General features: G+C 46.3%; 1 protein-coding gene across 3 annotated transcripts in view; it reads right to left on the reverse strand.

The window, feature by feature from the left end:
• The window catches only part of pik3r3b (phosphoinositide-3-kinase, regulatory subunit 3b (gamma)), a 163742-nt gene that overhangs the window by 78667 nt on the left and 67124 nt on the right, over positions 1-17951 (reverse strand). For all 3 annotated transcript variants that reach the window (XM_048251671.1, XM_048251670.1, XM_048251673.1), the window contains one exon: positions 3879-4010. In XM_048251671.1, coding sequence (XP_048107628.1) covers positions 3879-4010 — 132 coding nt within the window. The remainder of the gene's footprint in view (positions 1-3878; positions 4011-17951) is intronic.

The raw sequence follows: 17951 nt of genomic DNA on the forward strand, positions 1-17951 counted from the left end.
GACTTTGTCTTGATGTGTGAGGGGAGGTGGTGTGATTTTCAGTGTGGGTGTGTGTGCATGTTTATGTCTAAATTTAGATAAGCTGGCAGACAGTCAGAATAGTCAGGAGTCTGGGGTCTGTCTGGCCAAAGGCACTGGAACACCATAAGACATGAGGAGTCAGCACATACAAACACACACACACACACACACACACACACACACACACACACACACACACACACACACACACACAGAGACATAACATATGCACATACCTAACAATGGCTTATCATGTCTATGTGTCACATTTTCACATGTATATAAATAAACATGCACATGTGTGCATGCACACAGCGGCCATATGCATGCAAACATGAGCACACACACACACACACACACACACACACACACACAATGCCATTTTGTTGGTCATTGGGAGATGTCATTGTCATTGGCAGATGAGCATTGTGTGTCTCCTGTACTGCCCTTGCAGTCTGTTGCTGCGTGGGTCTCTGGAGTCCGGCAGCCCCCCTCCCACCCCCCGCGTGAGGCTGCCCCATGCCCTATTGTCTGCAGCCGTTTTGGAGACAAAGCCCTTATTTAGTCAGGCCCTGACATATTGACCAGGAGCCTGCTGATGGGCTTTCCCACAGTAAACAGGACAACATCTGTGCCTCTGGTCTGCTCTGGTCAGCTCTGCTCGGTCAGGGTCTCCACACAGCATATCCTCTGGGCTCAGCCTCAAACAATGGCCACAGCATCTCTGTTGGCCCATGACCACACTGCATAGATATTATTATGGTATATTATGTAAAATGCAGTGATAATAATAAAGAGGCAGAAATGCATCAATCAATACTATTTTTATTACGTAATTGCACTTGCTCATTTTTTATTAACTTTATGACTGTAAAGGTCTAGAAGAGGAGCTGCAAAAATTGTTGAGTGTTTTGGCTTGATGCCATTTATCAAGCTGTCAAAATATGGATTTATTGATGTTTGGAGTGCATCCTATTTTCCTTCAACTATTGAACCCTCTTGGATTTAAGCCCAGTGTATTTATCTTAAGGGGCAGAAGAGATTTAAGTGTTCTCTCTCAGTCTCTCCTCATGTTCTCTCTCTCTCTCTCTTTCTCTGTCTCGTTCTCTTTCACTCTCTCTCTCTTTTTTGCTCCACCAAGCACAGACCTTAAAATTATATTTGATTGCACATGCACGCACCCGCACACACAAATGCACACACAGATACACACACACGCACGCACGCACACACACACACACACACACACACACACTCAAACACACACACACACACACACACACACACACACACACACACACACACACACACACACACACACATCCATCCATCCCATCTTGCATGTTTGACAGTCATTTCTGTGTGAAATGAAAAACCAATCCTGGATGCAGTGTGTACCTGACATGCCTCTCTCCCTCTCTCTTCCCTCTCTCTTCCCCTCTCTCCCTCTCCCTCTCTCTATCTCTCCTGCTGGCCTGCCCTCTCTGTCTCCTCTGTCCACTCCTCTTCCTCATAAATCATGACCTGTGCTCTGCGGGGCTTGGCCCGTTACGGGCCGCGGCTGGTTAAGACAAGGCGTCGCTGCTTATAGAGGATAAGAGCTGTGGGTTCAAAGGTCACTGATTGGCTGAGTGGCCATGGAGGTGACCAGGGATGGAGCCCAGCCAGACAATCTGCCAGCACGTTAGAGATCAGCACATTGACCTTGGTCATGCCCCTTCTGCTTGACCACAGACATTACACACACACAACCACACCCACACACTGCCCACTCTGGCGACCCCCCTCATCTTTCCTGCTAGCCGGTATCGATATTGGCTGACCCCTGCTCGGAGGGGGGCAAATCTGGGAACTTGGCCTTCTGCGTACTGGCCCAGCAGGAGCTTGTGGGCAGGGCTAGAGCCAGGAGGTGGGCTGACAGGGAGCAGGCAGATAGCCTGGAACAATGCGCCTGCAGGAGAGTGCTTTCCCAAGCAAGCGGCCAGATGTGTGTGTGTGTGTGTGTGTGTGTTCTTAGCAATAGATTGCTTATCGCACCATTAGAGCCATAACATCGCTTAAACACACACACGTCACACACACACGTGCATGCATGGACATTTACACACAAATACACTTGGTGTGACATGGCCTGATTCAGAGAGCTCTTTCCTGGTAACAGCGTAGTTTTTCGAGCAAAGATTCTGATGAAGGGCAAATAGTTTAATTGGGTTTCACAAGCTTTCCAGGAGGGATCAGACACCTGGTTGATTACATTACAATGATAAAACCAATGAGCGAGAGTCTCTCCTCAGACCACGGCACCGCACCACCCGTGACTTCATCAAGAAATTGGCAGAATGGGATGGCCGCCAAAGAGTCGCCACTCTTTAGTAAGAGGCCGGCTGGACGTCAGACACAAGCGCAACCCGGAGTCCTCCCCGAGCCAAAGCCCCATTACTGAACATGACTCAGGTCACGTCCACGCGAAACCATCGGGTATATTTTTTCTTACTGCTTTCACACCTTTAACGACAACGGTCGCGTCCACACGAAGAGGTGAAACCGACAGAAAGCACTGTAATGCATACAGTATGTCAGGCCAGTCGATGACTGTGTGACGGTGCAGAGGCTTCACAATAATTCGCGATAAAGAGACAAACATTCCAAAAGCAGCGGTTTCAAAAAAACAGCGTTGTGTGAGGGCCTAAACGCCGGCAGCTCCTGGGGGCATCCTGCCCACCCCCCCGCCCCCCCGGGTAAACACACAGGTCCTGGGAGCGTGGTGGAGTCTGCAGGCCCCGTCCTGGGCTGAGCACCTATTCATCCGTGCAGGGACAGGAAGAAGGAAACAGGGCGCCAGGGCGCCAGGCAAACTGAAGCAGAAGCAGGCACGGATCTGGCACGGATCTGGCACGGGAAGGGGAGAAAGCGAGTGGGAGAAAGAGAGGGATGGAGAAGGGAGAGAACAAGAGGTGATACAGAAAGAGCAGGAGAGGGGGAGGGAGAGAGAAAGAGAAAAAAAGACGGCTAGAGACAGTGGAGGAGAGACAAAAGGGGGGGAGGGGGTGGCGGGGAGTGCTTATGTAACTGACTCAGACTGTCCTTAAGTCAGGCACTACTCGAGAGCAACCAAATGATGTGTGCATGAGTGTGTGTGAGTGTGTCAAAATAAATGTGCGTGAGGAGGTCTGTAAGTGTATGTGTGTGTGTGTGTGTGTGTGTGTATGTGTGTGTGTGTGTGTGTGTGTGTGTGTGTGTGTGTGTGTGTGTGTGTGTGTGTGTGTGTGTGTGTGTGTGTGTGTGTGTACATTTGTAGGTACCAACATTTTATAAGCTCTGCCAGAGTAAAGATGCTGTGGACACACCCTTCGACATGCTGACAACAAACGACCACGACCACACACACACACACACACACACACACACAGCTTATGCCATGTACTTCATATATGAAAGGGAGAAGGAGATTTGAATCTCTGCACATTGGCACGTAAGCAGGTTATCAGGTAAGTACAAGTAAGAGTGGCCATCGTTAACTGCAGGAAAATAGTCCAACTCTGCAAGTCAGTTTCTCCAACTGTAAATTGCTCAGGTTGAGAAGTTGATTCTACAGAAATACAACGTAAAAGCCAACTGCAAATAGCTGCTGTAAAACTGCTTAAACAGCCAGGGGCCCATTAATCTTTACAGTGCGCTATTGAGCATCCCCCACTTCAGTGCGGGTGCAATTCAGATTTAAATGACTCATGTAAATGACTAGCAGCATTTTAATTGCTTTCCTTGACTCAACAGAGTGGAGTTCAAGGAGAAATCCCATTCCACTGCAGAGTTGGCGTTTGGGCTGAGCATGCGGACCCTGAGAAGGCTGTTTTTACCTTGGGCTGTGTACATGAGCTCGCTATACACCACTGCAGGTATGATGGGAGAGACCAGGTCTTGGAGGTACCCCCTCAGGCTATCAGCCAGCGCAGGAAGCTCATACTGGTCCACGTCCACTGCTGCTGGGTCTGAGAGAGAGAGAGAGAGAGAGAGATTTTCGCTTAGAAAGATGTCCCACAAGGGCTTATGCAACAATCCAGTTTGTATGGAGCCTTCAACTGACCGATAGAGTCTCCTCTCACCTCCAGGGACACTGGGCCAGCATCGAAGCCCACAAAAGCAGTGACTTTGAGTGTAGGACTTACAGTCAATAACTTCTCTAGCCAGCTAATGGTGGCTTAGCTGATCACAATGAGAGGCATTTCAAAGGCACCCCACAAGTCGAAGGCTTATGAGGGCGTATTGATGTATTGATGACAGACCTCTGAGGCCCATGAAAGACCTCGGCAGCCATCTCGGATATTAAGGTCTAAAGGTTAGTCATTTATGAGCAAGGACTTATTGTTTTCCCTCCACAGTCCAGAGGAAATGGAGGATAGTGTGTCATTACACAACATAACCCCAGCACAAAATGAGCCAGGAAAAGAAAAGAAGTACAGTACATACTCTCTCTCTTTCACACACACACACACACACACACACACACAGAGAGAGGGGGGAAGAGAGACAGAGAAAGAGAGACAGAGAGAAAGAAAAAAGGAGAAAAAGAGATAGAAAAGAAAATGAAATAGATCCCAAAAGGGAGAGAATCTATCTATATAGCTAAAGCACAACATTTTCCACTTGGGGAGCAGGGAAGGGGGGCAGAGAGGAGCTTGAGGTCAGTGGGTTCAAGGAATAGACATGGGCACATTCTGTTATCTTTAGAATGCTGATAAAAGCTCTCCCACATGTAGCATAGAGTGTAAATGTGCCCAAATACTGTAGACTAAACAAGCCAAGGGTGTGAGAAAGTGCAAAGTTGGTCTTAGAGAGAGAGAGAGAGAGAGAGAGAGAGAGAGAGAGAGAAAGAGAGAGAGATGTAGGGAGGGAGAGAGAGAGAGAGGGAGGGAGGGAGGGAGGGAGGGAGAGATAAAGGTTGTGAGGGTAACACAAATTCACAGGCACCAGAGTGCAAACCTCTCCTTATTTGTCACAGTACAACATCCCTTTCATCACACACACACACACAGACAGACACACACACACACAGACAGACAGACACACACACACACACACACACACACACACACACACACACACACACACACACACACACACAAACAAACAACATTCTCATTCTCACACAGGGCCACTGAGAAACCCCCGCAGCTTAACTGTTAATAACATTGACTGGCCTCCTGACTAATTGTAAAATAAAGTTTCTCTGTCATCAGGTTTCTGCTATCAAAAGCTCATTATGCTCTAGCCATGACCTTCTCTTTCTCTTTCACTCCCTCTCTCACCCCCCCTCTCCCTGCTTTTCCCTCACAGCACAGAGGAGAGGACAGACAGCCTGGCTGGACAGTGGCCTTATGGAATAGTAGCACAGGTGTGTATGCTTGCCTTTAAAATATCAAACACTCAAACATCCAATAAACATTTGTGCTGTGCTCCTGTTCGTATTTCAGCATTATTTAAATTGGTTCGGTATTTAATTATTTAATTAATGGGAGTAAAAAATCAAGAAGCTCTCGGAAGCTTTATGCAATTTAATCATATGCAGAGTAACCACAAACTACCCACAGATATAACATTTGTCAGGTAGACAGCCTTGATATGACATCCATTGTCTGCTTCTTTCTTTGTCTTTCTGCAAGCTGCTCTTGCTTGAGATTCAATACACACACACACACACACTCTACCAATTCTGTGGTTATTGCTTTTGGAGAGTGCTGACAGTAAGAGCACACAGCGTACACCTTCATAGCATCTGTCCACTCCACCCAATGTGATTGGGGGTCTCCAAGGCACCCACTTTGTATTACAGGGGGACAGATACAAGTCTGCAGACCAGTGCTGGCCGTTTGGGTGGACAGAGAGCATGGCTGACTCTGAACCATGCCCTGGCAGTGAACTCTGCTGCTCTGATGTCATGTGGAAAACCAGTAGCGTCACCATGGGAGTTACCTGCACAATAGACGTGTGATCCCCTAGTGTGATTAGCTCGCAGTAGGCATGCTTTGCGTGAGCATTTTAAGTACAATACGTACTGTGACACTGGGTCACAAACTGACCCTATGTGGGCTTGGTCCTGACCCAGGACAAGGGTGACCTCTGAGTGGCTGTTGGGGTCAGTGATGGCATAATGACAAGACAACAGCAGAGGATCTGAAGAACCTGAGCAGGACATCCAGTGTTGCTCAAGTTCGGCTGCCTGCCTACTGTTTGCCAATCTGAACCCATCAGGGCAGCCGTGGCCTACTGGTTAGCACTTCGGACCTGTAACCGGAGGGTTGCCGGTTCGAACCTCTCACTGCTTCCCCGAGCGCCGCTGTTGATGCAGGCAGCTCACTGCGCCGGGATTAGGGTGTGCTTCACCTCACTGTGTGTACACTGTGTGATGTGTCTGTTTCACTAATTCACGGATTGGGATAAATGCAGGGATCAAAAGAGTATATATACTTATACTGTTTGGCAGCCATTTGACTAAGGCAGCAGTGTCAATCAGTCAATCTGTCGTTCTTTTGTCTTCCATTGTTTGGTTACCGTATTAATCCATTTTGAGTCCTATTTTGATATTCTCAGATTTAATTATCTCTCTGGATAGGTGCATTGAGCTTTTTGCTAACGCAGATTAGCCTTGCGGAATAGGGATTTTCTATTGGAACCCCTCCTCCGTTACACAGAGACAGCCAAGCGAGAAACGAACCACTATTGATCACCCCATCTCCAGTGACTCCCATTTATTGGTCTGCACTGTCCTTCTGATCTATCTGCGCATATCTTTTATTTTTCACATCATCCCCCCAGTGGACTCCCCATCTGCAGCTTCTCAGCCCTCTTCATTTGCCATTGATTGTTTTGCTGCGTTCAGCTGATCCATACCCTGTCTGAATTCCTCAGGAAGCACTTATCAATGGTTGCCTTTTATTCTGCCCCCGCCTCCACAACACAACTCCTTCCACAGTAACTAACTCTTGCAGGGCTCCTTTGCCTCATCCATCAGCCTTTAGTCCGCTCAGTCCTTAGCTCTTTTCATCTATTTAAATGCCTGTCAATTTAACTCTGGACTGAGCCCAATCTGTCTTCCCCTGAAGCTATTGATCTGGCCTGTGCTTTACCTGGACACCTACACCCTTATCCGACGTTTTAAAACAAAGCCTTTAGACATCAGCCTTACTGCAGTCCACCTCCCGGTACTTATTGGCTACTTGTGAGGGGTTTGGAGTTTGGTGGTTTCACACAAGTGTGTGTGTGTGTGTGTGTGTGTGTGTGTGTGTGTGTGTGTGTGTGAGAGAGAGAGGTCAACTGGCCACAGACTTTGAGAAGAGGATCAGGACCCCGGACATGATGACCTTATGGGCTCAGGTGTCATTAGCTCCTGGATGAGCACTGCAGTGTGCTTTTCTTGGCTTAAACTGGACCCTCTCGTGGCACAGGTGACATGCCCAAGCCGGACGCTCCAAACTGTTCATTCTTACTCCTGTCTATAGCCTCTGCCTCATATTCCAATGCAGAGGAGGTGACGTGGGAGACATCAAAGTTGTTGAAAGGATTTGATTTTGAGACAGTTTCTTAATTTGGCGGTAACAGCCAGAGAGAGATCCATCCACATAGGGAGCCACATATGACTGCTTTCACAGCACATAGCAGATGATCTGGTTGCCAAGGAGAATGCCATATTATAATTTCCACACAGTAACACAGCCAGTGCCGGCGCTCCGCACACGGACATCACGCACTGCGCGTAGGGCACCAAGTGCCTAGGGGGGCACCAAAAAAATCTTGGTCGTGAAAAATTATCACAATAGGCTACAAGTAAATAACAAATAAAATATGTGTAAAGCATGTTAATATTAGCCTGGCTAGCCACCACTTCTCAATGAGACGTGGTCTGGGAACCAAACGTCAATTTTCTCGTATTTGGAAAAAAAATGCCCAGATCCGTTTATTGGGTGCCACAGATGTCTATCAAATGCGTCTGTGCATAGCCAGAGACTTTCTAATGAGGAGACACAGCACTCAAAAAATACTCCATAGAAATGCATGGGGCTAGTTTGTCACGCCAATATGGCCGTTGTCTACACATATCCCACCCCTTCCTCGGCAAAACGTCGACATGTGAATACATTGAGCCAATCATATGGCGTGTTGTGAAGACATCGTGCCAATCATGTGTTGTGATCTCGCCGCTGGAGCAAGATTGGTGTCGTGAAGCCTTGCGCACACGCAGTTCGACCCAAAGACTGTGCCCGATTAGTGCCCATAAAACGTTGGTATATGGCCGCCGAGTGGAGGGACTTGCCTAAAAGGACTTTGGTATAGCTCATCATCAGGCGAGTTCGACTTGCGGCAGATCTGTGCAGATCTGACTTGATGTGATGCATGCTGGGTTGAACACAATGCATACTGGGATGGACGCAATGCTTGCTGGTTAGAAATTCTGTCCGACTTCTGTCAGCCGGGGAGGGACTTACCACCGTGACACCATGTCACATGACCTTAAAATATCGCGGGAGTCTTAGCCTGCAGACAGATCTTGCAGTTGCCTTCCACGAAGCTGCACGAGCTGAAAACGCCCTCATGACGCCAGTTCAAAGGCGTGATAGGGCCATTTGGGAGGAAATGTCCTCATGACGATTATGACGGGAGGCTCATGCTGCTTCCTTATGTTGGAATATGTGAAAATAAACAGAAATCGAAGGGATACCTTCTCATACGTGATTTCTGCAACAATGGTAGGCTAGCCTACTGAAAACGTTTGGATATTCTGTTATTTTCTGCTGTTGGCTAAATAGATAGACACACATATAGGGAAAACACTTGATCTTGAATTTATGTGCTACAATGCAGGCCTGTTAACTGTATGACAACAGTGGTTTATTTAAACATCATAAGAATTTATTTCGTCAGTCATCATGCTCATTTTAATGAGTAGGAATGAAAGTTCTTCTGTGTTTATTGCAAACAAAATTCCGCGATATCTCCCGCGAGTCACGTCAGCCAGACTGTAGCCTGCCTGTCCGGGATGAGTTGCCCTCTGTTGTAGCTCCTCCCGGCTAGCCTCTGAAGATCACGTTTACGTAGAAAGCCAGACCAAGTCAGACTCAGTCGAAGTCGAACCTCGCCTAGTGTCTTGCTTTCCCCCCTTGTTCTGTGATTGGTCTATCTAAGGCGAACATTTGCTCCATGGTCTCCAGGCTGCCTTAGCAGCGTGAATCAAATCGCGCGCAAGGCAGCATGGGAACACCCAGGCTATGTTAATATGCAAAAGCAATACAAATGTAATAGGCCTAAATTAGTCGAGAAAAAGGTGAATCTCCTGTGCGGCCCTCTCTCCAGTCTCGCTCTGGTGCCCCCCCCCCCCCCCCACCTCCCAGTGGTCTGTTCGATTACGCCTCAGTCTTTAGGCCGACAGCTTTGACGTGGCCTCAAGAGTCGGGGGAGGAAAAAAGGAAAAAGAAGAGACAGCCGGATGATACTCTCGCGCGGTGCTTGCAGGTAATGTTTTAAATAATTAAAAAAAAATGTTGGTTTTGTAGCCCTTGCGTGTATGCGTGTCTATGCTTTAAACTTTGTAACGTAAGCTCCTACTAGCCATGTTCATGTTCAAGTGTTACGTTGATTGATGCTGGCTAGCTAGTTATTTTACGTTGTGGATATGGATACGGATTATGGGTTATTGAATGCAATTCAACTCTCGGCTGTTTTCTGTTAACGTTAGCAATCGGTGTATAAGACTAGCAATCCTTCCTCAGGTTGCTAGCTAGCAATGGTATTTCTGATTATGCTTAAACTGGGCTTGCTATTTCTTTTAGCCATCAGATATAGTCAGATAACGTTAGCCTATTAGCCTAGTGAAAGTGAAAAAGTGTAGTGAAAAAGTAACGCTACAAGTGACACTTTCATAACGTAGGCCTAGATGAGTGGCAAACGGCTCTTCTTAAGGTGAACTTTGGAAAAACCTTGTAACTGAACGTGATGTGATTTTGCTAAATTAGACAGCTTTAGATAAGTTTAATTGTTGTTCTATGTGGTTATTTTCAAGAGGTTCATAGAGGGCGAACCTCTGGTGGAACTGCAATTGAAAAAAAAAAAAACACAATCTCGGTGTTTGTAGATTTCCATATTCAGAGTTGTCAAATTATGTACAGAATTATTATATTGTGCCTAGACCTCTTTTAAAGGTAAAATAGAGTTTTGAATTTTACATTTTCACATAGTGTCACATGTGACACATAGGCTTATTACATTGGTGCACCACCAATTTGTGCTTAGGGCACCCAAATGGCTAGCGCCGACCCTGAACACAGCTGTGTTTTTCTGTACATCAAGATCTTGATATACACCCATTTCTCACTCTTCAACACCCGACACTTTTCAGTGCTGCTTATATACATGAGTTTACACAAACAGAAACAGCACACACAAATCATTTTGCAAATACACAGTTTACAAACAAACACACATTCAGAGACACAACATAGAGAGCCAAAAAGAGACAGCGAGACACAACAAACAGACAAACATACATATAAAGGCATACTGTGACAGAGCGCAGTGCGTCTGTCACTGGCAAAGGCGGCTTTCCTGCCGTAACGGGAACAATGACTTTACAAACATTTGCACAAAGACAGCGCTATTAAATCATGTTGCGATGTTGATTTGTTTGATAACATGTTGTGAATGCCACAGACCTGAGGCGTGTCAGGACGGGGGTTAAGTTAAACTAGAAATTGGTTTAAGGGAAACATACAGGGAATCAAAGCCGCGATATGCGGTATAGAGGTTGAAGCGTATCTATTTATCAGTAATGTGGCGTTCTCTAAAAGCGCGCATTATAACATCAATGCTTACTAGCTGGGAGATGGAAGTGCTTTGTCAGTGTATGTATGATTGTGTGTATGCACTTGCCTGTTCTCGGTGCTTCAGTTGCTTTCCGGCAAACTGGAGTATTGGACAAGGACACTTTTCCAGGTGCAGGGAGCAAACTGGAGTATTGGGCAAGGGACACTTTCCAGGTGCAGGGGAGCAAACTTATTGGGCAAGGGCGTGGGTTTAGAGGTGGGTTTATATTATTTATTTGGTGCTTAGTGAGGTTTATTATGACATTGTATGGAAATATCATGAACGATTGTTAGTAATGTGTATTGCCTATGTCATGTGTTAACCAAAGGGTGGTGAATTTGAATTAATTGATTTGTTGCTATGCATGGTTTAGTCCAGTGTTTTAAATGGTGTCTGCAGAGCGCAGTCAGGGGAAGGATTCCTTCTCGGGAGTGAGAGGTCCTGCTGAAAGGCCTCTGAGGTAGGCCTAGACCCTAGTGGGCATTGTCCCGGTGTTTGTTTTCCTTTTTGTATCAGTGTTTTTTTGTTTCCTGTTTTGTCTGTTGCATAAACCTGCCGGTAGCTTAATATTAATACTAATAAAAAAAAGGAGATTACATCAACTTGAATTTCATTGCCGGAGTCTCACCATCCGCTTGGACGCATTATTACACATACACATATAGACAAACACCACATATGCATATGCGCACACACACAAACACACACCACACACACACACACACACACCACACACACACACACACACAAACACACACCACATACACACACACACACACACACAAACAAACAAACACAAACACATACCCACACACACACAAACACACACCACACACACACACACAAACACACACCACATACACACACAAACACACACCACATACACACAAACACAAACACACACACCACACACACACACACACACACACACATACACAAACACACATACACCACACACACACACACCACACACAAACACAAACACACACACACCACACACACACCACACCACACACACACACACACATGCACCACACACACACACACAAACACCCACACACACACACACACACAAACACCACACACACCACACACACACACACACACACACAAACACAGTAAATATCAATTACTCCCTCTCAAAATTCCTTCCCGTCCATCCTATCTAAACCCAAACATCCACCCAAACAAGCCCTTTCATGTATGGGGACAGACATGCAAATGCCTCCATTTGAACCCAAGGACCCAAAACACTCTGAGTGCTCCATCACGTCTCTAATAGACACTGTGCCGTGCCATCATCTTTCCGACGCCCCCGCATGCTCCAACCTAACCCGCTCCCCCTTCAGGACTGAGCCCCAAATCCCCCCAGCTCTCTGCCTGATCCTCAGCCTCCCTGCTGCCAGCCTACGGCCTCACGCTCCAGTGCCAACTGCAAACCCCATAGGTGGCACGGTGCCCAGCCCCAAAGACAGAAAAGCAAAACACGGAGATGAATTAGCCCAAACTGGGAGTCGAGCAATGCTTCTGGTGTGGGTGCCTCAAACCATGAAACTACACCCCTGCTCTCTGTGCTTCGATGGCAGACTAACCGCCCAACTGCCCAAGGGTCATCAATCTTCCTTTATTTACAAAGGCGAGGGAGCATCAGCCTCCTCCAACACGCCACTTCCACATTACATACTGTTGTTTTTAGGCCCAGGATTCCAGTGGGACATTTCAGATTTATTTATTTATTTTTTTCTATTTCACGGTTACGCCTTAAGACGCGCTCCATTAACAAGGCCCGACGAGAACACAAACTTGCATATCTCAGACAACACTTCTCAGCACGGGGAAATCAGGATGAAAATCTTCGGGTACTTTTAAAGTCAACCTTTTAAGTCGATATAATTTAAGCAGTAGTAAAATCTCCTGTTCCATTACACACCACGCATTATGCAGACCTTGACTGTGTGCTGTGCACTTTGGGACACACACTACAGTCCAGCTGGGGATGTCCGGTCACGCTCTTTAAGGGCCCTGCCGCCCTGGGACCTGGTAGATGGACAGTCAGCAGAGATAGAGAAAGAGAGCGACTGAGAGAAAGAGAAAAAAAAATGTGATTGCATTGATTTCTCGACTAATTCCACCTAATCTAATAGCAGCGGCTAAGCTAATGGCCACGGTCCTGACAGGACACTTGGATAGAGTCGGCCACGTGGAACAGAGGCCCCTTTCTGCAGCTAACCCAATCAGGCGCAGGTCTTCATTATTAGCATTATTGAATGTTCACTCTCTATTTTCCATGGAACTCTAAGTGAACCGGCCCAGACGTGTGCTCTCCGCTCACAGGTAAATGCCACCATTGTTTGTCCCAAAAAAAACACCACTGTTGCCAGGCAAGGGAGAGGTTATGGGCCTCGAGATCAGACAAAAGCCATTGCTCAGCTTCATGCGTGGAGAACGACAATCAGATTGCGGCCATCTTTTGTTCTATAGATCTGTAGAATACCTCCGAGATAGGATAGAGAGAGCTATGGGCCATCTTCCTTATGCCAAGAGATTACTTTAGTTTGAAGGAACATAAGACCATTCAGCAGCCTTGTGTCTGAAAACTGGCAGTGTCTTTAGGCAGGAGCAGAGGCCTGTGAGTCTACCAGACTCATTGTAATTTAGTACCAAGTAGAGCACAGAATAGTCTGTCAAGCAGTTTATTAAACCACCTTGACATTTGTTAATATTGTTGAAATATGCTAATTCTAATTTAATATAAAATTCAATTCTCTCTCCACTGCTTCTACAATGCTGCAGCTGAAATACACAGTCAGCCCTTTGGAGCAGGAACATAGGCAAGTTAGCACAGATAATGCAATCAGCCCTGTGGAGCAGTAACATACTGTAGGCAAGTTAGCACAGATAATTTTGGTGTGCAGTGTATTTGTCAGGAAGCTTCTTTTTCTTGTGCATTTTGCCTCGGGAATACTTATGAAGGTTCAGACGATGGATTTGAGCACAAGTCCTTTGTGATTAGCAGCCTCCTGCCAGAAACACACACCACCAACAACAGGTCATGTGCTCTGGTGGTGTATGGCAGCTGAGCTGCAAGAGTTCTGATAGTTCATGATAATTAATATGGAAAATAATCAAAAAACTGAGAGCAGTACTACATTTTAATCAGCCCTTTGCAGGACAGGGAAAGCATGACTTCTGTTCTAGCTGTGTCTCTTGTTCTTCTGTCTCTCTCTCTCCCTCTCTCTTTCTCCCTCTCTCTCCCCCCCTCTTTTCTCCCTCTCTCTCTCTCTTCCCCTCTCTTTCTCCCCCCTCTCTCTCTCTCTCTCTCTCTGGTGCTGGGCTTGCGTGAGTGCTCTGTGCGTGACTGTGAGGTGAATTACGATGCGATTTCCAGTGTTTACGGGCTCCTGGGCTCTGGCAAAGATGGATTTGGATTCGGTTCTCCTTATTTCACTCGCTGTTTGCCTTGCTTTGCATTTCCATTTGCAGATCAAAGAATTTTTTTCAGCAGCATTAAAAACTCAGCCTCCTCCTCCTTGTGTGGACCTGCATAAATGCCCACCATGGCTGTGGAGAATCACGAGGGCAGCACACACGGCTGCTATATTTCCTCTGCTGATCCCTGCAGAGGCTACGCCAGAGCCGTGGTGCAGATGTGTGCACCTCCACAAACCTAGCACAAACCTATCATGCAGATCACATACTGTACATTTCAGCTGCATTACTGTATATCAGAAAGCAACAAAGAAATATCTGTGCCATAATTGGTGTAGAGGTAATGCATAATTATCAGTGCAAACATGACATTAACAAAATCAGTCTATTTAGCAATAACAATTTCACTCAAGCTAACTATTATACAAATGGAGACAGCAGGATCTTTGCAGAACATATTCAAGGCCCTGGTAAAGGGGTGATGGGTTGAAACACATCATCGTATACATGCCTCTGCAGGAGGTGCAGGAATACAGTTCATCTCATATGGCAAATCTACCCCTTCTTTACAAGACCATTTACTATACTTGGAGCTGAAAATCTATCACTTATCCATTCAACTCATAACACACATGATCACTGGCTGTCAAACAAGAATTCCACATCTAAAATTAGACTCGAACTTGAGAGACTTTGTGAGCATTTCATTAATGTGTTCTAAAACAAGCTTCTGACAGGTGCCTTATGATCCTTATCAGAACCGGAGTTCGGGCCGGCTGGAGCGGGCACCCAGGCCACCCAACGGGACTCACAACCTCGTTCTGAGAGAACGGCCACAGGTCTGTGAGCACGCTCCACTCCCAGGAAGCGTTTTTTTTTTTGTGTTACACACCGAGTGCCAAGGCCTGTCTGGATCAGGGTGTCCGAGAGGGGTCTATTTTGGACTGGGAGAGTTGTCTTACCCCTTCCCCTGCACATTTGCCCCATCCAGAAAGCCTCCTGCTTTCAGCCCTCCGTCACCTCCTCCATCTCCTGTCATCGGCGGCCTAGCCAGCAGCACCGCTGGCCCTGGGGGTCTTTTGTGTTTGTTATTTAAAGACGCAGGCAGTAGACCCAGGCATGCAGGCCCTGGCCGGCGCACGGAGGTGTGTCTGATAGCTGGCCACGGCTTCACCGCCAGCCGCTTCTCCAGGGCCACCGAGGACACGAGGGCAAGAGTGTATAGGGGTCACTGTCAATAGAGCAGAAATGTGTAAAAAACATATGGGCCTGGTGTGAGTGCTAGAGCAGCTCCGTTGAGGTGGTGGTAGACACCAGACAGTAAAGGGTGTTTATGTGAAAATAGAGGCATTTCCGTTGGTGGGACTTCCTAGTTCTTTCTAAATAAACCAATGGATTCCACCCACCTATATTTATGCTAGGGATATGTATATATATATAAAGGATATGGCTTCTTTGAGTTAAATAGCATTTGATCCTTTGAAAGGTTATTTTTCTTAAGATATTTTGACGATTTTTCTGTGTTTGTTAATGTTAGTATTAAAGGTTTAAATATTAGACATACGAGGATATATTGTATGCTTTGAGGTGTAATTGGTCAAATGCTACAGAATTGGCTATTGAGTTCAAAGTGCTGTACTTTTATTTTTCACGGTACCCGAGTTACCAAGCACATTTTGGCAAAGAGTTTTATATTACTACTGACAGCTTTAATTCTGTCTGGCCAGATTTCGCAGGGCTACCAGTAAGAAGCGGTCACACCGGCGCCACAGCTTCGCTTCCCGCTCCCTCTGACTAAGGACAGAAGTGCTGCTGATGGCAGCTGTGTGTCACTAACTGTCCCCTGTTATGGTCTCATCCATGGAACCCATCACACAGTACAGTGTGTGCTTTCAACTGAAAGTGGCTAGATTTTGCATTGGTGCCGACTATTAAAACCTTGCTACTTTGCTATATTGCACCAGCTATTATACCTGGGCTCATTTAATTGGCAAAAAATAACTAATTTTGGAAATAAACTTATTGTCTGTGGTAATATCCCTAGTTGGCTAGCAGATAATTCCCATTTGTTGACTGTCCATTAAGCCATCATGCCAGTGATGCGACCACATATAATAATCCTCTGATTATGGACAGTAGATTTTCATCCCAGTTCTCACACTTAATCCAGAGGTTCACATCACTCTACTGGAGTAGAGAAGAGTGCAGTGCGTAGAGGAGTAGAGAGATGAAAGGACGCTTTATAAAGGCACCTGTGCTATGACACAAAAGTGCTACCCTATGGAATAAATCAGGAGTTCTAGGGTGCAAGTTCTAGTAATATGTCTGAGCCTGGGCCTGCTCTGCTAATCATGTCTAATAGCCCTTATCAAACCCTTTGTTTTCCAGTGCTCTCCAGACTGCCAGTGAATTCTCTGGGTTGGTCAGTTAGAAAGAACTGACGTGGGTCATCATTGCCCTTGGACATTTTCAGTCGGAATGGATATTGGACTAATTTAACATGATTTTTTATTTATTTTTAAATTTATTTTCTTTTTTACTTTTCATTTGTTAATTTGTTTGTTGTCTGTATTGTATGTCTTGTTGTCACGGGTACGCCAGTACTGTGATCGATTACTGTATGATTCCATTTGAAATCAAGGACAAAAGATTAGCCACTGGAGCAGGAGTTGGGCAGAGATATTTTCACCAGTCCCACCTGCAACTCATCACACCAGGTTGCCTTGGTGCCTCAGCTCTCGCAGATCGTCTCATAAAAGGCCTCAGTAATATTACGATCTGGCCAACGCTGGCCAATTACCAGCAAGAAAAAGTCATGCTGGCACCCCGCGCTCACTTCCTGGTTCTGGTGACTCAGTGAGGAAGCATCGCTGCTGATGCCGGCGTCTCTCTGGACAGGACTGGACCGGACTGGACTGGGCGTTGGGTGCTTGCTGGGGCCTGCGTGCTTCGTCGCTCCCCATCTCCTCTGTCAGTGTGACTGAGGGGCTGTTCCAGTAAATGACCGGGCTCTGAGACTGGGAAGGAAATAGCGTGGAGGATGACAGCTCTCATTCCAGTGTGACCACAGGACCCTCCCAGGAGCAGAGCCGCAGGAGAGCCGAGCCGAGCGGAGCAGCACAGCGCCAGAACTTACTCACCCCGCCAGGCCGGCCGCCTCAAGGATCCGTGTCCTCACTTTACCGTAATGTTGTTGGGGATTAACTGAGATCACTTATGAAGTAAGCTAACGTTACAGTTTATTGCCGTGTCATAAACTCTAACGACTTGTAGGCATTCCAGTATTTATTACTTAATATTTGCAAGGCAGATTTTTAATCATTCTCATTTTTTATCATTCAAGGAACCTTTGCATGACTTTATGTCTTTTTGTAGTTGGCTGTAAAACGAAAACCACCCAAAAACGTTTGAAAAAGGGGAAGTGCATGTGAGTTATTGCACTATTTTCCCTGAAATTACTTCCTCATTATTCTAATGTCATCCAAACCATTCTTTGGCAGAACATTTGCTTGTTGTTATCGTTCACACCAATAAAGTTCCACTGAATTGAAACTGTAGTGAGTCACAAAACCGAAAAGACACTGTAGACTATTCATAGGCTGATTTCTGCCGACACGTTGGTGGCCTGTTTTTAACCACTCTTGCAGCAG

The sequence above is a fragment of the Alosa alosa genome, chromosome 9, assembly GCF_017589495.1.
Source record: "Alosa alosa isolate M-15738 ecotype Scorff River chromosome 9, AALO_Geno_1.1, whole genome shotgun sequence".
Taxonomy (NCBI): domain Eukaryota; kingdom Metazoa; phylum Chordata; class Actinopteri; order Clupeiformes; family Clupeidae; genus Alosa; species Alosa alosa.